The 22,406-nt window shown below is 56.6% G+C and overlaps 2 protein-coding genes across 2 annotated transcripts in view; both read left to right on the top strand.

The window, feature by feature from the left end:
* Positions 1–813: 813 nt before the first annotated feature.
* Positions 814–8,234, top strand: KPTN (kaptin, actin binding protein). Its single transcript, XM_006142124.3, has 12 exons — positions 814–1,134; positions 1,437–1,519; positions 1,627–1,711; positions 1,795–1,849; positions 2,834–2,909; positions 3,021–3,094; positions 3,434–3,543; positions 3,610–3,687; positions 4,549–4,624; positions 5,327–5,462; positions 5,551–5,733; positions 7,799–8,234. The coding sequence occupies exons 1-12, from the start codon at positions 912–914 to the stop codon at positions 7,925–7,927; spliced, it is 1,308 nt and encodes a 435-aa protein (XP_006142186.1). The 5' UTR covers positions 814–911; the 3' UTR covers positions 7,928–8,234.
* Positions 8,235–14,936: 6,702 nt separating this feature from the next.
* SLC8A2 (solute carrier family 8 member A2) overlaps positions 14,937–22,406 on the top strand; it is a 34,581-nt gene continuing 27,111 nt past the window's right edge. Inside the window, exons 1-2 of the mRNA XM_027767216.1 lie at positions 14,937–15,922; positions 22,218–22,405. Of these exons, the coding sequence (XP_027623017.1) occupies positions 15,248–15,922; positions 22,218–22,405 (863 nt within the window). The 5' untranslated portion in view covers positions 14,937–15,247. The remainder of the gene's footprint in view (positions 15,923–22,217; position 22,406) is intronic.

Raw genomic sequence — 22,406 nt, 5'->3', positions numbered from 1 at the left:
ATGTCTTTCCACATAGGAAAGTTGCATAAATATTGAATGAATAAAGGGGGGGGGGCGGTATCACCACCCAACCAAGTGGTCACCAGGAATCTCATGGTCAGTGCCAACAGCCTGTCACCAAGTGGGCACCCGATAAAGGAGGAGGTTGTTGGGAGTAAGAAGAATGTATTTCGCCATTTTAAAGGAAATACTACTAATGTACTGTGGTTCCCTTGAGCGACTGCTGCTCAGACCAGACCAGTTACTGTATCTTTCTGTGCCTCACTTCCTTCACCTGAGATGCACCTACCTCGGCCTGCTCACATGAATTTTGAATAAATAGGTGAAATGCATGTACAGGAGTTCCTGGCACTTAAGGGCACTATTAGGTCTAACAGGTCTACCCTCCACAAGCTTACGGTGAAGGGCCGGGCTGCCAGAGCTGTGGCTAGTCTCACACTAGAGAGTGTAGTCCCCGGGAACCAGCAGTTAGCATAATGGCTATGTCGCTGGACTCCCACGTAGTCGACCGCGTTTCACGACCCGGACCCGGTGGTTTAAAACTCACGCCGGGCGCGTGTGCGTGGCACGTGTGTGTGCGTGCCCAAGATCCCGAGAATGGAGGAGAAGGGATTGCGTTGTGACCATCCCCCCTGGGTGGTGATTTCTCGCTTTCTGTCTCTATGTCTCTCTCTGTCTCTGGGGGGAAAAAAGAGTGTAGTCCCCTTCCTAGGACAGAAGTGGAACGAGGGAGAATGCGCAGGCGCAGTGGGCCGCTGGCCACCATCTTGGTAAGGGGCAGCGACACCTTCCTACGTCATCAGTGCGCGCGACAGGCGAGAACCGGCCGGTTCGGGTTGCTTTGGGAACCGTAGATGGGGTAGGGTGGATCTCCGCGGGGACTCCGAGAGGATGAGTGGCTGAGGGGCATAATGGGGGAGGCGGCCGTGGCCGCGGGGCCTTGCCCACTGCGCGAGGACAGCTTCACGCGTTTCTCGTCGCAGAGCAATGTGTACGGGCTTGCTGGCGGCGGGAGGGGGCGCGGGGAGCTGCTGGCCGCCACCCTTAAAGGCAAGGTGCTCGGCTTTCGCTACCAAGACCTCCGACAGAAAATCCGGCCAGTGGCCAAGGAGCTGCAGTTCAACTACATCCCCGGTGCGTGGCGCCTGGGGGTGGGGGTCTCGGAACGCGGTGTTGAGAAGGCTTCTGAGGCTCAGTCTGAGCCGGTCGCCATGGGGGGCGGGGGGATGAAGGGTGTCAAGGCTGATAACCAGTGGAGCTGGAAGTGGTTAGGGTTCAGAATTCTTGGAATCCAGTGTCAGAGGTCATGGTGATGGCAATCAGGCTCACTTAGATCTAGAAGTCATGATAATGGTGGTGGCCAGAGTTCACTGTGATTGGTGGTATTCTGGATCACGAGTCTGCCTGAAATGTGAACTTGAACCGTCCCTTCCCAGTGGATGCCGAGATCGTCTCCATCGACACCTTCAACAAGTCACCCCCAAAGCGGGGTCTGGTCGTGGGGATCACGTTCATCAAGGTACCCAGAGCACCTTGACTCTCCCCACGCCTTCCCCACACACTTGATGGGTCTACCTCAGATCCCTCCTCCGCCCCTGCCTTCCCTGAGGCCAGTTTCCTCCCTAGGACTCAGGGGACAAGGGCAGCCCCTTCCTTAACATTTACTGCGACTATGAGCCTGGCTCCGAGTACAACCTTGACTCCATCGCCCGTGAGTGTGGCCGGGTGAGAAGGAGGGCAGGGCAGGGGGGCCTGGGGAGGGCCCGTGTCCACCTGCCTGTGCTCCCCCTGCAGAGAGCTGTCTGAACCTGGAGCTCCAGTTCACTCCTTTCCAGCTGTGCCACGCAGAGTGAGTGTCCCACGCCCACTGCTCAAGATGTAGAAGGAGCCCTGGGTTCTCAAACCCCTTCCTTATATTGAGACTCTGTCTGGAAAACCGAGGGGTGTACTAGAGCAGGGGTGGCAAGCTGAGATGACTTCAAGGACTAGAAAGGTAGCCTGAGAGTGAGAAGGCACAAGTGTAACGCAGCAGGGTGAGTGTGTCAGAGAGAGAGGGGCTGAAGGACTGGCGTAAACGGTGGACCCCATCCTGCCCATAGACCATCAGATTCTAATTTCTGCTTTATAGAACGTGGCCATGGACCGGACTTAGCTAAAGGGCCATCATCATGTTTTCATCTGAACTATCGGGTTGTCAGGAAAGTCATGACACATTTTTGCATAGAAAAATAACATCGTGACTCTCCCAACGACCTAATAGATGATCTGAGAGAACTAACCGGGCATGTGTGTTCTAGACATCTAGAATTCTGATTCTGACTTTCCGAGATGCTATGTTTTCTAGCGTTGTAAACTCTACAATTTGAACAGTCCCCACTTGAATGTTCAAGAATTCCCCACTGGAATCTTCCGAGATTCTGTAACGAGAAAGTCCCAACGTTCTCATATTCCAAGGAGATAGTGTACAGATCCTCTAAAATAGCAAAGGTGTGGCATCCCAAAGCAGGGACAGGTGACCTGGGGGTTAGGGTGGCTGCATCCCACATGGCCACCGATCTGGTTTCAGTCTTGGACCCATAGGCTTGATAAACATGCCAAGCACATGCCCAAAATCCCAAGAGGAAAGTGGAGGAGAAGAGATTGTGGCATGGTTGTCCCCCTGGGAGGTGCTTTCTCATTTTCTCTCTCTCCCTCTGTCTCCAGTGAGCACACATGACATGCCCTATAGCATATAAAAATAAATAAATAATCCCAAAGTATGTAGGTTCCATTCAAATGGATTCTACCACACTCGGGTTCTACCATTTGGGGTTCTAGAGTACTCTGCTTTCAGGGTCCAGGTTGGGGATCAAATGGAGACCGTGTTCCTTCTGAGTGGGAATGATCCGGCCATTCATCTCTATAAGGAGGTGAGGCAGGAGCTCCGCCCACTTGGGGGTCACCATGGGCTGGTGCTGGGCTGTGTACGAGAAGCTGGTAGCTAACTCCAGTGGGGTGTGGGTGGGTCTTGGTTCCCCCAGAACGAGGGGCTACATCAGTTCGAGGAACAGCCTGTGGAAAACCTCTTCCCTGAGCTCACGAACCTGACCAGTAGGTAGGAGAATCCCCAAAAGAGGTCAGTGGGGATGGGAAGAGCAGGGGGTGGGACTGATCACAGGGGCAGCAGGAGGAAGATCTCAGCAAGGCAGGGCATGGCATGATTCCGGAGAAGCTGACCAACAGTGGGATCCCAGCAGGCTCAGTGATCGGGGGAGGGAGCGACTCCCAGGGAAATGGGGCGGTGGGGATCACTTAGAGAAGCCAGGCAGCGGGGTCCCTGGGCCACAGGGAGGAGTGGATGCTCCCCGGGAGGCAGCAGTGTGGGGCTGGGCCCTTCATCCTGTCCGTCCACCTGTCCATCTACGGGTCCATCCATCCACCTCCCACCCACAAGTGTCCTCTGGCTTGATGTCCACAACCTCCCCGGCACTTCCCGGCGCCTCTCCGCGCTCGGCTGTCAGAGTGGTTACGTCCGTGTCGCCCACGTGGACCAGCAGACTCGAGGTGAGTCCAGGCCGGGGCTAGGGGCTAAGGGCTGCAGGCAGAGCCCTGAGTGCTCGCTCTTTACAGAGGTTTTGCAGACGTGGACAGTCCTGCAGGATGGCCCCATCTCCCGAGTGATCGTGTTCAGCCTCTCGGCCCCTGAGGGTGAGCTCGGGGGTGGGGACAGTGGGTGGTGGGGGAGAGAAGTGGGGCCGGGAGGCAGCTCTGCAGACTCAGCTCCCCACCCAGACTTGTGTCCCCCTCCCAAAGTGTCCAGCCCTGTCCCTCCCTCCCACATCCCCTCTCCGGCCCTGGGCCCACAGCACCCCTCCCACCCCTATTCTCTTGAAGTTAACTCCCAGCTGCTCGTCCAGGTCTGACTGGCTCTCTTCCGTCAGGGTCTCCCTCTGTTCTCCCCTGTAGTCTAGCCTCAGACATTGACCCTGGAGGTGAATTTCCACCTCGCCCTCCATGGCCTAACCTTCTCTCCTCACACCGCGACTCACTGAGCCCGCCCCTCTGGTCTCCTCTGTGTCCGGCTGTGGTCTAACCCCAGGCATTTCTCGTGGACTCACCGCTGCCCACCACTCGGGGTTCAGCTTAGCCGCCCACGTGTGGACCTGTCCCTTTACCGTCATCCATCCTTCAGTGGCGTTTCCCAGCCCGGCCCTGCAGCCACAGCCGTCTCCTGTCTCTTAGGTGGTCTTACTCTAGTTCCTTTCCTCACCGTGGCTTACTCCCCGACCCTCCCGCTATGGTCTGACCTCAGGCTTCTCTGCTGCCGTCCAGCCTCGTCTCTCCCACCGTGGCCTAACCTAGACTTTGAGAATGTCGTCGAATGCCCATTTCTCCTGGCGTCCGACCAGTCTCCTCTTGTGGTCTGTCCTCCAGCCTCCCTCTGTAGTGCAGCCTCAAGTCTTTCTCCTGAGATCCACCCTGCTTTCCTCTCACTGACGTGGGCAGGGATACAGGAGGAGCCTAGAATCTGTCCCCACACACCTTCCCCCATTCGCGTTTCTTCTCCAGAGCCCAAGGGCAGGCCGCGACTGGAAGAGTACAGCGTGCTCGTGGCCAGCATGTTGGAACCTGCAGTGGTGTACTGGTGAGGGGCCCGGGGGCGTGGGTGCAGTCTAGCCTCAAGTCCTCACGCCGATGGTCTAACCTTGGCATTCACGGCAAAGTCCCCTGGGAAGGATAGGCAGGGCGCAGCAAGTACAGGTGTAGGAGACCCAGGGAGAGACTGCACGGAGTGAAGTGTAGATCTGACGGGTGTCTATGCCCCCGCAGTGGCTGGACCCGGTTTGCTGGCGCACACAGACACCGGCTCTGTGGGAAGGATGCCCAGGGGTGTGGTGTTTACCAGTTTCCCTGTAAATACTCCCGCCATGGTGCATTTTAAACCGCCAGTGTGATGCCAGAGTTTCAGAAAAGTTCCCTGCCAGCTCTCATAAGCCAGGGCAAGGCGACCCCGGCACACCCAAGGTCTCCAAGGTCCCAGGGGGAACATGGTGGTCCAGGCTATGGACAAGAGTGTTTAAATCCCCAGGAGCAGTGGGTTTCACCCGGGAGTGAGATGGCCCGGCCTCCAGGAGTCAGTGTGGGTGTCCGGATTGGGGTGTAGAGCTAAACATCCCGGGGTGAACCATCCAGGCTGAGCCCTTGCTGGTGCTCTGCAGAGGTCCCAGGTAGAGCTGAGGGTGTCCAGATTTGGGGGGAGCAGTGCGGGAACCTGGCTCGGGCTCCGCCACTGAGGGGACAGGCACTGCTGGCTGACCTCAGCCTCCGCTGCACTCCGGTCACACAGGGACCTGTTGAACCAAGGCCTCGAGGACCAACTCCTCCTGCCCAGCAGTGATCAATTTGACAGCGTCCTCTGTGGCCTGGTCACCGACGTGGACTTGGATGGGCAGCCAGAAGTCCTGGTGGCCACCTACGGACAGGTGGGCCATGAGGGATGGGGCCACCACAGGCCGGCCTCCCTTCACCTCCCCCCATCAACCGTGTGACCTTGACCCCTCACCCCGGCAGGAGCTGCTCTGTTACAAGTACTGCGGCCCAGAGTCTGGGAGCCCTGAGGCTGAGCGTGGCTTCCGTCTGTTGTGGCAGCGGGGCTTCTCCAGCCCCCTGCTGGCCATGGCTCACGTGGACCTGACCGGGGACGGGCTGCGGGAGCTTGCCGTGGTCTCCTTGAAGGGTGTGCACATCCTGCAGGTAGGCCAGGCTCTTGGACCCGGTGGGGAAGGGTGACAAAATGGAGAGAGATTACACCCCATTTACTGAGGGAGTGGGGAGCCTCAGCCAGACCCCATCTGCAGGCTGGTGTCAGTGTGTCCAGGCTGCGGCACCTCCCGGGGGAAGCGACCTATTTTGAGGGGGTTCGGCTGTCCAGGACCCTCTCAGGAGCAGGGCACTGTGAGTGCTGGCAGTAGCAGGGCTGGGGCACCAGCCAGACAAGGGGACTGAGATGTGCTATCTCCCAGTCCCGCCCCTGGCCTGCCCTCAGCCTCCAGCAGGTCTTCCTAGATCCCGCCCCTCATTCCTCATGCTCCAACTCTGTCTTTACACTGGGGCCTAGTCTGGGGTCCGCCCCCCATGCGCTCTAACCCTGTTCTCACGGCGTGTAACCGTGCCATGCCCGCTCTGTTGTGTCGGGTGGCGACTTGACCCCCCTCGCTCAGCCCAGCTCTCTTCTCTGTCCGTGACCAGTGTCCCCCTGGCCGTAATCTCACTGCCAACCTGCTGTTGAGGTTCTGACTTCCAGGTCGCCCCTCTTGTCTTCCCTGCGGTGCAACCTCCAGCCCCACGCTGGTTTCCCACTTTGTGCTGTCGTCTAACCTTGAACTTTCACCTGGGTCTAACCTCTGAACTTTGTGCCGTGGTCCAGCCTTGAACTGGAGACTAACACCATCCTCTATAACTTGACCTCCAACCTCCTGCAGCAGCCTGACCACGTAACCCCTGACCGCATTCAGGGAAGTGTCCCAAGTGGCCCCCAGGTCATCTTGAGTCCTCTGTGGCAGTCTAACCTCCAACTTGTGCAGTCTGACCTCTGACCTTTCCACTGTGGCCCATGCCCCCCCTCCTTCAGCTTGTGATGGGCCTGTTTCTAAATCTTCGTGTCTCTAAATCTTCGTTTGCCTTTTTTCTTCCCGCCAGGCCAATTCTAGGATCCTTTCTTGTGTGGTGGAACTGGGCTCTCACGGGTTAGAGCCTCAGCCATTTCTACTGGGGTTAGATCTCTGCTGCTGCTTCTGTGGTCATGACTTGGGACTTTTCCTACAGTTGAGTCCTCACTTGGATGGTCTAGATTAGCCCTCCAGAGGAATGACAGAGGTCGGACCCCAGTGGAAGGGTCTGAGGGTGAACCACAGTGGAGAGAAAAATGATTAGTCCTGAATGAAATGGAATGAGGTTAGCGTCAGTGGAGGTGCATGAAGTTAGACCCCACTACAGAGCTCTGAGCTTCAACCCCAATGCAGAGGGCACAGGTTAGACCCCACTGCAGAGGGCACAGGTTAGACCCGACACGGAGGGCACAGGTTAGACCCGACACGGAGGGCACAGGTTAGACCCCGACGCGGAGGGCACAGGTTAGACCCCGACGCGGAGGGCACAGGTTAGACCCGACGCGGAGGGCACAGGTTAGACCCCGAGGCGGAGGGCACAGGTTAGACCCCGACGCGGAGGGCACAGGTTAGACCCCACTGCAGAGCTTTGAGTTTAAGCCCTAGTGGGAAGCGTATGGATTCGCTCCTGGTGGAAAACACCTGTGGAGAGGTCGAAGCCTGACCGTGGGAGGACTTCCTGTCCTATGAAGTGGCCATCACCTCACCCCTCCTCAGGGTCTATTTCGTGTCACTGTTCTCAGTTCCTTCTATTAAGATCCAGCCTCAGAGCCTGCAAACCCCGGGTCTCAGCTGCCCGCTGTGCTCTGCTCTCCTCCAGTGTTGGCTCCTCTGCTCCGCTCAGCTGTTCCTCTGTCCGTCCCCAGTGGCCGGCCCTCAGTCTGCTGTAATGTGACCTCACCCTATTTTCACCCCTCAGATTTCCAACCTGAGTTCTGACATTTGGGTCTGGGCTTTGTCCTTGCACTGAGAATTCATGTAAGGCTGTGCCCTGGGTTTCGTTGTCACAGAGGCCACTGCTGCCCCACACAGTGACCTCTCCGTGCCCCGCCTCGGCTGAGCTCCTGGCCTGGGCCGCTGACCACTGACCACCCTCTCCCTTGCCCCTGCAGCCTCCACTGCCTCAGCCTGTCCCCTCTCGTTCCCCACAGCACAGCCTGATCCAGGCCTCAGAGCTGGTCCTGGCCCGGCTTCGGCATCAAGTGGAGCAGAAGAGGCGTCGGCCACAAGCGCTGGGGGATAGGGTGGGGCCAGGGCCTGCTGAGACCCCAGCCTCCTGAGCACCCACCGCCTGCTCTTGCCAGGCCTGCGGCAGCACGTGGAATACTCACTTCCAGCTAATGGGGGGGGGGTGTAGGTGTTCGAAAGACGGACTGCCCCTTGCCCCTCACCCCCAGGACTGTGGAGCTGTGAGTTCCTGCCCTGGCGTTGCCCCATGCACACTGATCCCGGCTGACCCACTTCTCTCTCCTGCCTCAGTGTCCCTGTTTGAAAATGGGGATGACCCCCCTTGTCCCCTTCTTAGTGAGAACTGGTCGGTGTCAGTTACTTACACGCACGGAGGAACAAAGCTCTCAGTTGTCTTTGTCCTTTCTGTTCCGTGAGCATTTGTCTAGATCCAGGTTAGACCCCAGTGGGGAGGGGAGGTCTCCATCCCAGGTTAGACCCAGTGGGGAGGGGAAGTCTCCACCCCAGGTTAGGGCCAGTGGGGAAGGGAGGTCTCCACCCCAGGTTAGACCCTAGTGGGGAGGGGAGGTCTCCATCCCAGGTTAGACCCAGTGGGGAGGGGAAGTCTCCACCCCAGGTTAGGGCCAGTGGGGAAGGGAGGTCTCCACCCCAGGTTAGACCCTAGTGGGGAGGGGAGGTCTCCATCCCAGGTTAGACCCAGTGGGGAGGGGAAGTCTCCACCCCAGGTTAGGGCCAGTGGGGAAGGGAGGTCTCCACCCCAGGTTAGACCCTAGTGGGGAGGGGAGGTCTCCATCCCAGGTTAGACCCAGTGGGGAGGGGAAGTCTCCACCCCAGGTTAGGGCCAGTGGGGAAGGGAGGTCTCCACCCCAGGTTAGACCCTAGTGGGGAGGGGAGGTCTCCATCCCAGGTTAGGGCCAGTGGGGAGGGGAGGTCTCCACCCCAGGTTAGACCCCAGTGGGGAAGGGAGGTCTCCATCCCAGGTTAGACCCCAGTGGGGAGGGGAGGTCTCCATCTCCAGTTAGGGCCCAGTGAAATGAAGAGTCACACCTCAGAGGAAAAGCTTTGGGTAGAAAGAACCCACTGTGGGGGTGCTGTGTTCATGGTGTTGCGGGCCACTGAGGCTAGACTTCCAGGGAATGACTACAGAAATGACCATGGTTAGACCCCGGAAGGACGCACTGAGGGTCAATCCTGGTGGGGAGTACGGGGTGAGACCCAGGCTGTCCTGCACTTGGAGTGAGCTTAGCCCTAATCTGCAAGGGACAGGGGAGTGGAGACCGGCTGACTGCCAGCCTGTGGCTGTAGGAGTGGCCCCTCCCACTTCCCTTCTGTGGTACCAGAGAAGGAACCAGGGGCCAGTGGAGGGCGGGAATGGCAGGGAGGCTTGTCCTCCCCAACTGCAAGCCAGGAATAGAATCGGGGTCAGCAGGGTTGGGGAGTCGTTCTGAGCTGGATCCAGACTGGGCCAGGACTTCCTCCTCCCTGGGGCAGGGGTTGTTTGGGACACCTGCTTCCTCAGGGAGGAGGTGTCATTCCAGCCATCTGTCTGCCTCCTATCATGGAAGTCCACCCACAAGTCTGCCCGTCTGTGCCGCTGCCGAAGACCTAGCCACCGTTCTCAACGGGCTCTGAGGAGAGGAATCCACCAGTTCTTGGCCACACCGTCGCCGTCCCCTCTCCCAGAGGGCAGGCCCAGGCATGGGAAGTTGCAGGGAGCTGGGTCCTGTCCCTCTGCTGGCAGCAGGCCCTAGTGTCCGGCTAAGCCTGGCATGTGCTTGGCTTCTGGGGGAGAGGGGCACCTCCCTCCCACTGCCCTCCTGTGGAATGGGCTCTCAAGACCAGCTCAGACTCCACCCGTGCTGGGATGGAACTGGGGGCGAGGGCAGTGGTGCCAGGTCTGTGACAAGGGCACCTGGGGAGGTGAGCGTGGGCTCAAGCGTGCCTGTGTGTGTGTCCACTTCCGGGCCGTGACCACAGCCTGGGCTACCCACCTGGACCCTTGCAGTCTGCTTCCTGCCTTCCTGCCTAGCCCTCAGCCTGGGGTGTCGTGTGGTGGTTAAGGATATAGCACCCCGAGCCTTATTCTCCACCCCATGCCTCAGTCTCCCTGTCTGTAAAATGGGTTGAAATCATCTACCTCCCAAGGTTGGCATGAGGGCAGACGGTGTCAGCAGGTGCCAGGCCCTTACAGAAACATGAAGGCAGTGCCTGGCAAGTGGTCAGGGCAGTCTGAATGGCCCTGTTGTTGTTGTTATTATTATTAATGAGTGCCTTTGTGGCGGTTTGTGGCTTTCGCTGTGAGGCCATGAGTGCGGGCCCAGCCTCTGAATTTGGGTCTGACTCCAGCTGAACATTCCTGCCCTCCCCCAGTTCTGTGAGCCTGTAACTATTTGTAGCTGTTTTTGCATCTTTTGGCCCTTGTATGGATTGGAGACTCCGTGCGTGTGTGTGTGTGTGTGTGTGTGTGTGTGAGAGAGGTAAAAATAGAGAGATGAGCACCCTCTTCAGGATTTAGCCATGCTGTGATTCTCTTTATCCAGTCTTCTAGCCCATTGGATCCTGAATTCTTGCACAAGGGTTCAAAGTATGGTCTCCATGTGGGATCCACCTTCTCTTGAGCAGTGTATTTTCACTACTCCACAATGGTAATAACCCAGGAAGAATTTTTTGAGTAATGTCTTTAAAGATGCATCCTGTTATGGGGACAGCAGATAGTATAACTGTTACATTGCTGGACTCCCACATAGTTGACCACAGATCAGTTCCTGGACCTAGTGGCTTTAAACTCATGCTGGGCATGTGTGTATGTATGTCCAAAATCCTGAGAGGAGAATGAAGGAAGGGCGTGGGCGAAGGACGGCGTTGCCCAGCTGTGGAGGGAGGGCGGGCGAGGAGCCCGGAGCCCCTGAGCTCACTCACGGGAGTGTGGGCTGCTTCTCCCGGGCCTTCCGGGGGTGGGGGCGCCGCCCCTGCCCCAGCACCTGCAGCTCTCCTGCATCCTCCTGTCCCCCGCCATGGGGCTGAGGAAGGGGCGCTCCTGGGCACTAAGGGGGTGAGAACACCCCGCCCCCGCCGTCCCAGCAGCCCCCCTCTGCTCTCTGCCTCCCCCCCCGCCTTCCTGTGTCTGGTCTCGTCTTCTGTCTCTCCGCATCTCTCAGGGGTCTCTGGCGGAGTCTGCCTGCCTCTCCGAGTCCCTTGCCCAGTCCCTGTCTCTGGGTCTCTCACCCTGTCTCCCCCTCTCTGTGCGGGAGTCTCTTCTGTGCTGTCAGGACTCTTAAGTCCTGGGTCTCTCTCTGCCTTCCTCTTGCGCCATCTCTGTGTTTGTCTCTGTCTCTCTTCTCTCCACTGTCTCAGTTTTCCTGCATCTCTGTCCGTGTGTGATCTCTTTCCATTTCCGTGTGTCTTCTCCCTTCCCTGTCTCTCTTTCTGGTTTCTATCTCTGGGTATCTCAGTCTCTGTTTCTCTTCCTCTTCCCTCCCTCTCCCTGGGAGCAGTTAACTCTCCTCCTACACACCTTTATCCGCGCCCTGGCAGGGGGAGACCCGGAGGAAGAGCCCCCGCAGAGTGGGCTCCCAGAAGGCCTGGAGTCCAAACTCCTCTCCCTTCTCACTGAGCCCTCGCTGTCCTCCCAGCTGGCGTCCACCCGATCTCCCACTCCCAGCGATCCCCCACTCCCAGCGGATGAAGCCCGGCCTGCTCCCCTGCCCCTGCCCTGTTCCTGCAGTCTCACCTGTACCCTCTGTAGCAGGAACGGACTAGTCTGTCCTTTGCTCTGTATAGACGGACCGTCTTTCCTGCAGTCTGACTTCCGTCCCTCCTGCTGTCTGTCCAATTCTTTGGCTCATCCGTTCCTTTGACAGTGGCTGGACACCTTTCCTGCTCCAGCACAGCTCGGTCCCGGGGCCAGACCAGGCCTTCCTGCCGGCCCGCTTCCAGCCTCATGGCTGCCAGCCTCAGATCTGGCCCTCAGCAGGGCTGGATCAGCCCTCAGCGGGGTCAGCAGGGGGCTGGTTCTGCCCTCAGCGGGGGGCTGGTTCTGCCCTCAGCGGGGCTGGTTCTGCCCTCAGCGGGGTGGTTCAGTCCTCAGTGGGGCTGAATCACAAAAGCTTCTCCACTCCCCCTTGGGGGCTCTGCAGGAGCCCTCCTAAGTCAGGGGGTCTTCTTGAGGGAAGCCGACTGAGGGAGGTGGGCGAGTGTGCATGAAAAGGAGTTGTGAGCCCTGGTGTGTGTCCCCTGTCTTCCAGGCTGAGTGGGGCCTCCGCCCTGTGACTGCCCGCGTGGGCTTCCCCCAGGCTAGGAGTCCCATGCCTTGACTTCCTGTCTCTGCTCCGACCCTGACTGGAGGCTGTGTGACTTGGTCACACCCTTTCCAACTCTGGACCTCAGTTTATCCGTCAGTGTATCACAGCCCTGAGGGTGTAAACGGGGTGTGTGTGTGTGTGTGTGTGTGTGTGAGTGTGAGGGGGGAGGGAGAGGGGAAGAGAGAGAGTGGGGCTCCCGGGCTGGGCGCTGCACAGTGGTGGGAGAGCCTGGCCCACACTGGGCAGTCTGAGTGATTAGAAGTTGAAGTCCCAGAGGCTGTAGGCACCTCCCCTCCCTTGCTGCCCCCAACTACTCACAGTGTCAGGAACCACCCCCCAAACTCTGGTAGTACCAGGGATATCAGGAAGGGGGTCCCACCTGGCATGCCACGCTGGACCTAAGCCTGCATTCCACTCGATTGTTGAGGACACACAGGCTCCTGATGCGCTAGGCAGGACTGGGACTCTCGTCAATGACCCAGCTGGCCACGGGCCCACAAGGCTGGGGAGGCACGGCCCTGGGAGATGCCACCACCTCTCCAGGACCAGAGATGGTGGCCGCCATCTGCCCTGCCAGCGAGCACCCCGGGCTCAACCTGATCCTTTTGCCCCAGGCTTCTAAACCCAGATTAGGTTTCAGGGCTGCCAGCGCAGACAGGCGCTGAGCTGAGCAGAGCCAGCGGCTGTCCCAGCAACTGGGCTCAGGGCTGAGGCCACTCCTTCCCAGACTGACCTCCACCTTCCCTCCCAGCCCCTCAGCCCTAAGGTCCCAGCGAGAGGAAACCACAGGGCTGCCCGTGGGCCAGGATTGCAGGCAGAACACCCTTTGGCTGACCCCGGTTTCCCTCGAGGACTGCAGCAGACAGGTGGTTAGACTTGGGGTAGGCCTTCTCAGGCAGCAGCTCTCTCCCCGAGAGAGGGAGTTGACGCTTGAGTACATTCCACGTGTGCGTGTGGTGGCTTAGACCTGGTCTCAGTGTCATGGTCCTCTACCCGCAGAAAGCTGGGACCATGCACCGGGCTCGGCCGGGTGGGTGAGGACTCACCTGGACCTCCCTGTGGCCTCAGCTGGCCCTGCACTGCAGTGTCCAGCTTCCAGCACTGGTGGCCACAGCTGGGTCTAATGAATTCTCCACTCCGGGTGGCCCTTCCTTGTCTCTTCTGAAGTCAGGGAGGAGGCGAGAAGAGAGCTGAGTCTCTGCACAGGATCCTGGTGGGTTTGTAATTATGCGTAAGTCTTTGCTAATTAGGGGGCTGCTAATTAGATCTATCATTAGGGACCTTGCCAGAGGGGGCTAATTGCTCCTTGGCCCTTTAAGAATCACCCATCTCCCCCGCCCTTGCGTGCCTGCACACACAGACACACACACGCGCGCACACACTCCTGGGAAGTTCTGCCAACATTCTACCTCCCTCCCCAAGAGGAGCCAGTTCCCAGCCCGTGGGTACATGGGTGGGAGCTGGGGCAGGCTGTGGGTTAGACTCCCAGGAGAAATCTTCGGACAGAAATGAATTTCACTGGGAGAACTCGTGAAGCTGGTGACCAAGAAAGAGGCCCCTAGGGCGGGTGCTGGGAGGGTGCCTCCTCTCTTTCACTCCCTTTTACAGGGCAGGTGGGCTACCATGACAGCGTAGGGCTGGGAGTCACAGGGTGACTTTGGGCACGTTATTTAACCTCTCAGAGCCTGATCCTGTTGTCTGTGAAATGGATGGGGACTCCCCAAAGGGAGATGGTGTCATTTTGTGTAGGGTGGTGAGGGGAGGTGACACAAGGCGGAGACCTGCAGGAGGCGAGGATAGTGGATATGTGGGGAGGAGTGTCCAGGAAGGGGAGCAGCGGGTGCAAAGGCCCTGAGGCAGAACCTGGTCCAGTGGGTCAGTGTGCTGGAGCAGACGAGGCGAGGGTGAGAGGCAGGAAATGAGGCCAGAGTGGGAGGGGGTCCAGATGGTGCGTGGCCTTGTGGGCTGCGGGAGAACCTTGGTCCTGCTGGAGCCAGGGCGGGTCCCGAGCAGAGGAGGGAGGTGAGCTGACCTGTGTTTTCAAAGGAAACCTAGGGACCAGCAGTTAGCATAATGGCTATGTCACTGAACTCCCGTGTAGTCGACCGCGGTTCAAGTCCTGGACTCGGTGACTTAAACTCATGCTGGGCGCGTGTGCATGCGTGCCCAAGATCCCGAGAGGAGAATGGAGGAGAAGGGATTGCGGCGTGGCCAGCTCCCGTGGGGGGTGACTTCTCGCTTTCTGTCTCTCTGTCTTTTTGGTGAGTGCATGCTCCCTATAGCAAAAACCTCTCCCCACCCCCAGAAGAAAAAATCTAGACCAGAGAGGGATGGAAGGGCTGGAGCCACAGGCCCCACCACTAACAGGACAGGAAACCCCCACAGGCCTGTGCAGCCCGGCCGCTAAGGAGCTATGCAACTCAGGGCTCAGATGGGAGACGCGGGGATCCTGGGGAGACTGCACCTGCCGCTGTCTGGGGGGGGGGATGTGAGTGAGCCCCAGCCCCAGCCCCAGTCCCTAGCAGGGACCCCCTGAGAGCCATGGGCGCCATGTAACAAACAAGGGCCTCCCCCGCTGAGTTGTGCAGGCTGCTCCTGTGTGCCGGTGCACTCACCATTGCTGTGTCTGCGACGTTCGTCTGTGTCGTCGGGTGTACCTCTTCAGTGCTGCATAGTATTCCATGGTGTGTTTCCCCATCTTGATGCTGGTGGGCAGTGGGGTTGTTTCGAGGTGGCGGTGTCATAAATAAAGCTGCTGCGAGCACTCTCGCAGGTGACTCTGGTGGGTGCAGGGACCTGTTTCTCTTGGGTTCCCACCTAGGAGCAGAACTGCTGAGTTGCAGGACGCTGAGATTTGGCTGTCGTTTCCCCAGGTTTTGTTTCTGTTCCCACCAGCAGCGCGTGAGGGTTTCTCTGTCTTCATTTCCCTGCGTCCTTTCCTATGGGTCTCTGTCTAGCGCCCTCCGTGTCTCCCTCAGTCCCATCCTCCCCGGGTCGGTCCTCAGCTTCCCCTACCCCCACCCCCATGAGCTTTGACTTGCATGTCACAGGGAGGGTCCACTCCCTCACCCAGACCTCCTCCTCCTTCCCCACAGGACCCCACCACCCCTCATGGCTCCCCTGGCTTTGGTGGGGGTCGCTCTCCTCCTGGGGGCTCCCCCATGCTCAGGGGCGGCCACCCCCACCCCCTCCCTGCCACCTCCCCCGGCCAATGACAGTGATACCGGCACAGGGGGCTGCCAGGGCTCCAACCGCTGCCAGCCAGGGGTCCTGCTGCCCGTCTGGGAGCCCGATGACCCATCTCTGGGCGACAAGGCGGCACGGGCAGTGGTCTACTTTGTGGCCATGGTCTACATGTTCCTGGGAGTGTCCATCATCGCTGACCGCTTCATGGCATCCATCGAGGTCATCACGTCGAAGGAGAAGGAGATTACCATTACCAAGGCCAACGGCGAGACCAGCGTGGGCACCGTGCGCATCTGGAACGAAACTGTGTCCAATCTCACGCTCATGGCCCTGGGCTCCTCGGCGCCCGAAATCCTGCTGTCGGTCATCGAGGTCTGCGGCCACAACTTCCAGGCGGGTGAGCTGGGCCCGGGCACCATCGTGGGCAGCGCCGCCTTCAACATGTTCGTGGTCATTGCCGTGTGCATCTACGTCATCCCGGCCGGCGAGAGCCGCAAGATCAAGCACCTGAGGGTCTTCTTCGTCACCGCCTCCTGGAGCATCTTCGCCTACGTGTGGCTTTATCTCATCCTCGCCGTCTTCTCCCCGGGTGTGGTCCAGGTGAGCAAGTTCTCACGGGCACCATGCTGCATGTGTGTCTGCACAGTTCAGAGTGGACCCCGGCCTGGAGTGCCGATTCGTGTCTTTGCAGAAATGCTGCTCCCCTCTGAGAGCTGCCCAGCGTGGCTGGGCAGGTCACACCTTGCACGGGGGGACTGGGCCAAAGAGGCCAAATCGGGCTGGAGTTAGTCGACACGCTGCAAGCACTCGTCTGCCCAGAGGAGGGCACTGTGTCAGTAGCCCTATCGGGAAGGGGTGGCACCTTTCACCCAGCCTCGTGCAGCGCCTGTGATCTGTGTAATGCATGCCGTGTGTGTTTGCATGTTTTCCTACACTCCCTGCCTTTTGCATAATTTATTCCCACTTTTGCAATAAGACACTGCTGTTTACATAATTCATACTATATTTGCATAATCCAGCCCTGTGTTTTCTGACAGTGCTAATTGGTTTGGGTAACTTGATGCAATTTGCATAATTTATCCAGGTTTGCATCGATACATACTCGCATCTGCATAATTTAGCTCTGTATTTGTCCGATATGTAATCATGTTTTGCATAATTCATTCATTATTCACAATTGATTTCTGATGTTGGGATAATTTATGCTACTTTAGTGTAATTTACACTCCCATCCAATCCAACATTGATAGAAGCCCAATGACTACTTTGCATAATTTATTCCAAAAGGGAGACAGAATTGAGACCCACAGCTGCATAATTTCCACCGATGTTCCCGGAGTCATTTGCCTCGCATTTGTCCAGTGTCTTAACCTGCATACTGTGTAGTCTTCCTTTACAACATTTGCCTAATTTATTTCCCACGGCTCTGTGACTGTGGTCTGCATTTGCATAATTTATTTATAAGCCGAGCCGAATTCATTCTCGCACGTGCATAATTTATTTGCGGGTGCTCAGGACTCATTCACACATGTGTGTAGTCTCTTCGTGCCTCTCCATCGGCTTAGGCTGGGTTGTTTCTCCTCAGAAAGGACCTGCAGCTCGAGATAGAAAGACGTGTGGCTGCCACCTAAGGGATGGTGTAGTGTTGCGGGGTCAACGTCAGAGCTGGGAAAGGGGAAGGTGGTGACACTGAGGCCAGGGGATGAGAGCGGGGGACAGGAAATTGCTGTGACTGGCCCCTGACTGAGTTTCCTGGCTGTCCGTGTGAAAAGCATGGAATGATGCAACCAACAGTTTTCAGATGTTGGTAAATAAGAGGGTGTCCAGTGCCAGCTGGTGGCATAGTGGTCAAGGCACTGGACTTTCACATGGCCAACCTTGGTTCAAGTCCTGGACCCAGCAGCTTGAAACTCAAACTGATTGTGTGTGTTGCCCAAAATCTGGAGAGGAGAATGGAGGAGAAGGAATTATGGCATGGTCATCCCTCATCCCCCCAGGGGGTGATTTCTCACTCTTTCTCTCCATCTGTCTCTGTCTCTCTCGTGAGTGCATGGACCCTATAGCCAAATCTCTCTCTAAAAAAAAAAAAAATGAGGGTATTCTGGCTTAGGCTTTTAAAATGGCCTTTGGGGGCCAACAGGTGGTGTGGTGGTTTAGGCGCTGGACTCCCACATGGCCAACCACAGTTCGAGTCCTGGACCTGGAGACTTGCCTTCTCACTTTCCCTCTATCTATCATCTCTCTCTAGTGAGTGCACCTACCCTATAGCAAATTAAAATATAAATAATAAGCTAAATAAAATAAATCATTCTTTTTAAAAAATGGCCTTTGAGGGACCAGCAGTTGGCGTAATGGCTATGTTGCTGGACTCCCACGTAGCCAACCGCTATTTGAGTCCCAGACCCGGTGGCTTAAACTCACGCTGGGCACGTGTGCATGCGTGCCCAACATTCCGGGAGGAGAATGGAGGAGAAGGGATTGCGGCGTGGTCGTCCCCCCTGGGGGGTGATTTCTCGCTTTCTGTCTCTCTGTCTCTGTCTGTCTGGCGAGCGCACGCGCCCTATAGCAAAAAACTCTCCAAAAGAAAGAAAAAAAATGCCTTTGAGGGCATTGCACCAAGGCTGTGAAAAAGAATTTTAGACATCATGGAGGAGAAGTGGGGCAGGGGCGGGGTGGGGGAGACATTTCCTCTGAGAAAGAGCTGGCTGAGCCCTAAGGAGGAGGGAGTGTGTTAAGACGCCACACCTCCGGGGAGAGAAGTTTGTGGGGGGAAATCCCTCCAGGAGCTGAACCAGGGGACATTTTCATTAAAGAACTGGAAGCACTGGCAGGAGAGGATGCTGCCGTTCCTCCTGATGCAGTGACCAGGGCGAGAAACTCAGTCTGGCTCAGAATCCCCTCCACAGTTGCTGTGTGACCTCAGGCAAAGTCTGCACTGTCTCTGAGCCTCACTTTTTTTTTTTTTTAATCTGAATCATGGAGGGAATTAGAACAGTTTCCTGATCCTTCCTACCCTACCCCCCTTGCTATAACAAATATTTTATCACAGCCCCTGACCAACTAAAATTCCTAGGTAATACAACAGTGTCCTGGCCTCAGAGTTTGGTTCATGAATGCTGAAGCCAGAGGTCTGGGTTCAAATCCCACTTCTGTTGTTACCTACCTGTGTGACCTGGGCAAGTCCCTTTCTTGCCTGTAAAACGGGGTCATCCTAGTTCTGACTTCACAGGGCTCCTTGAGGGTCACGTGTGGAGGGTTTAGAACAGAGTGCCTGGGGCAGAGGAAATGTGACCTGTTCCTCACAGCGAGAAACTTGCTACGGAGGTGGCATCCCAGATCAGTTCCAGGCCCAAACTGAAATAAAGGGAAGATTTATTTTTTTTATTTGAAGAGGTTTCTGCCTTAGGATGCGTGCACTTACTGGGGAGAGACTGACACCGTGAAAGGGAAAGTGAGAGATCACCCCCAGGGGGATGACCGACCACACTGCAAGCCCTTCTCCCCCATTCTCCACTCAGGAGTTTGGGCAGGCACACACCCATGCCTGTCATAATTTTCAAGCCACCGGGCCTGGGATTTGAACCATGGTTGGTCATGTGGGAGTCCAGCGCCTTAACCACCACACCACCCGCTGCCCCTGGCATCTGAAAGATCAGAAACAATTCCATACAAGAAATGGAGGCAAAGGAGCAGGTAGCCATGGGATGAAAAGCAAGGGTTTTTTGGGGGCAGCAGTTAGCGTAATGGCTATGTCACTGGACTCCCATGTAGTTGCCTGCGGTTCGAGTCCCAGACCCGGCAGCTTAAACTCACGCTGGGCGCGTGTGCATGCGTGCCCAAAATCCCTAGAGGAGGAGGGATTGTGGCGTGGCCATCCCCCCTGGGGGATGGTTTCTCGCTTTCTGTCTCTCTTTCTCTCTCTGTCTTTCTGGCTAGTGCATACCCCCTATAGCAAAAATCTCTCCAAAAAAAAAAAAAAAAAAAAAAAGGCAAGGGTATTTGGCATTTGTGAAGCCACACAGGGAAATACTTCAGACATATGTAAGCAGAGTTGCTTACGGACTCCAGCTAGCGTGAGCAGTCTTCACAGACGCGCGTGTCCAGTGGGGCGTGAGACAGCATGTGCCCAGTTCCGTGCTGTGTGGACTGCCCACGCATGGCTGGAGGTCCTCAGGTCATCGAAGGATGGGGGCATACCCCTTTCCCATTTATGATGGCAACCCATTAACACCCTGGGTTTTCTTTTCAATTGATTTCTTCCCTGAATAAGAGAGACAGAGAGACATACCCCTACCAGGGTCTTGATACTGTGATCCAGCCCCAGCCAGACTTAGGTTGTGGGCACACATGTGCCCGGCATACCCCAGGAAGTCTCGGATGAGAACCGGGGACCTTCCCATGGGGTCAGCCTTACAGAGCATCACGTTTTACTGCTGCCCACCACCAGCCCCAACACTGCCCCTCTTCTGCACTGAGCCCGGCAGGGGCCTCCGTGCTCCTGGGTGGGCACGTCCACGGTGCCCCATGCAGCGTGTGCTCTAGGACCAGGGGTATCTGCTGGGGTGACGTTTGCCCCCTTGCAGGGACGACAGCGAATTTCGGGGGTTGCAGGCTCTCCTCTAACGAGCAGAGACCCTTGCACATTGTGGTGGCCGGTCAGTTAATACAAAGGAGGAGAGCTCGTGTCAGCTTGTGCTGGAAATCCTGCTGCTCACAAGCCTGCCTGGTGGCTCTGCAGCGTTTCACTATTTCCAAGTCTTGCCTTGTCACTGAGCCATCAGTAAACACAGTGACAATGGGACCGAGCAACTGGATCTTAACAGGTATTCTCCCTACCAGCTGATTGTTAAGTACTTCTGGGGCCATCTGATTGCAAATACCCTTTGGTCTCATCTTCCTGATCTTTTAAGAGAAAGGCAACATTTGAGTCTTTACATGAATAGCTTCAAGGCAAACTGTCAGTCTTGGTGGATTTTTTTTTTAAAGAATCATTTAATTTTATTTGTTATTTTAATTTGCTATAGGGAGCTTGCACTCACCAGAGAGAGATTGGAAGATGAGGAAACAAGCCACCCGGTCCAGGACCTGAACCATAGTTGGGTCCATGTGGGAGTCCAGCATCCTAACCACCACGCCACCTGCTGGCCCAGGTGGATGTTTTCTGTACATACCCAGGACTATGCTGGCCAAGGCAAACTGAGCCTCCGATTTCAGCCAGCCCAAGATAATCGTACTAAGAATGGCAATGTTAATTCCACACCATTAGTGTTCCCTGTGTGGGTACCCAACGAGGCTAAGTGCTAGAGATACTGACGCCCTCTGCACGGACTGCCCTGTCTGCGTGAAAGCGCGCTTTATGAGGCTGTGAGACGGAGGGTGAGCCCAGTGTGGCCTGTTGAGGGTTAGAGTCCTGTCTCTGAGAGCCAAATATATGTATATATACACGTATATATACATATATACGTGTGTATATATATATATATATATATATATGTGTGTGTGTATAGTCTACAGATGTCTTCTCAAGTCTTCATTTCCATTAATAAGCATTTGTTCATAAAATAGTCCTGTGGTACGAAAGAAATACAAAATTGAAAGCCAAAGAATCTAAGTAGTTGCTTAGTAAAAGCTTACATAACCTCTCTGAATTTTGTCCTCTTTGATAATATTAAGAGATAGTGAAATAAGATAACTGAAAAGAGGAGTATTGGAGCTATTGGAATCAGATTCCTGAGTTTGAACCCACTTACCATTATGTGCTATTGCTGTGAACTTGGGAGCTTAGTAGTATCAGTTTCATCCTCTGAGGAGGATAACAGTTAAGTACCTACCTTGCAGAGGTATAAAAACCAAAAGTATGGTCAAATTAAATAAATAAATAAAGTTTAATAAAATACTTTAAAAAAAAATTATTTAATTGTAGTATTATTCTGATTTGCTACAGGGCATGTGTGTTCATCAGAGAGACCCAGTGAGAGAGAGGGAAAGTGAGAGAGCAAGCCACCAGGTCCAGGACTCCTGCGGTCTGCCATGTGGGAGTCCAGCGCCTCAACCACTGAGCCACATACCAGCTCTGAGCCGAATATATTCTATGGAGGGAAGGGCCTGGTCACTGGTGCAGGACAGGGGATCAGGGAGTCCATGAGCAGAGAGCAGACCTGAAGGATGGGTGGGGGGTCCCGGGGACGGGGAGAAATGGAGCAGACAGGAGATGCATGGAGGGAGGGAGAGGCAGGAAGAGACTCAGGCCTTGTCCCTTACAGAGCTGGAACCCATGGTGGCAGTGTCTGCAGCAGGTGTCGGAGGACAACTGGTTCCTGGCATCTGGGCGTGTTTCTCAGAGTGGATGGATGGGTGGATGGGTGAGGGGACCAGGAGGGAAGAGAGAGACGTGAACACTCACACGCGCATGCACACACGTGCAAACGCATGCACACGCATGGTCAGGAGTAGCTCTGGGGAGAGAGATCCTGGGAGAGAGTCCGGGTCTACGGAAAGACACAAAAGGGGGACACGGAGACAAGGAGGCCAGGCGGGGAAGAAGGGTGAACACAACCAAATACAGCTGAGACACCAGACGGCAGAGGCAGAGAGGAAGAGAAATAGGAGGAGGAGGAAGGAAGAAGAGGGGAAAATGAGGCAGAGCCAAAGCGGATAGAGACGGAGAGACCTACGGGGAAAGAGCGAGCGCTGGAAGGTTAGGAGAAAGGGAGGGGGGAACGAGGCAGAGACTGAGACTGAAGGCCAGGATGAACGGAGAGGACAGCCAGGCTGGAGGGCACGCGGGGAGGCTGGGGCGCACCTGGTGTGTGTCGGAGTGCAGGGGCGGGGTGGGGGGCGCGGGGACGCTAGCGCCCCCTGCCGGTCGCCGGCCCTGACCGCGCACCGTCCGCAGGTGTGGGAGGCGCTGCTGACGCTGGTCTTCTTCCCGGTGTGCGTGGTGTTCGCCTGGATGGCCGACAAGCGGCTGCTCTTCTACAAGTACGTGTACAAGCGCTACCGCACCGACCCGCGCAGCGGCATCATCATCGGCGCCGAGGGCGACCCGCCCAAGAGCATCGAGCTGGACGGCACGTTCGTGGGC

This window comes from Tupaia chinensis, unplaced genomic scaffold (assembly GCF_000334495.1).
Source record: "Tupaia chinensis unplaced genomic scaffold, TupChi_1.0 Scaffold000067_1, whole genome shotgun sequence".
NCBI lineage: Eukaryota > Metazoa > Chordata > Mammalia > Scandentia > Tupaiidae > Tupaia > Tupaia belangeri.
The sequence above is the reverse complement of the archived record's forward strand: the minus strand, read 5'-3'. Positions and strand labels throughout refer to the sequence as shown.

Coding starts and splice junctions, on each gene's coding strand:
- KPTN (XM_006142124.3), top strand. CDS start 912: ATGGGGGAGGCGGCCGTGGCCGCGGGGCCTTGCCCACTGCGCGAGGAC. Junction 3,095..3,433: donor CTCACGAACCTGACCAGTAG/GTAGGAGAATCC, acceptor CCCACCCACAAG/TGTCCTCTGGCTTGATGTCC. Junction 5,734..7,798: donor AGGGTGTGCACATCCTGCAG/GTAGGCCAGGCT, acceptor CGTTCCCCACAG/CACAGCCTGATCCAGGCCTC.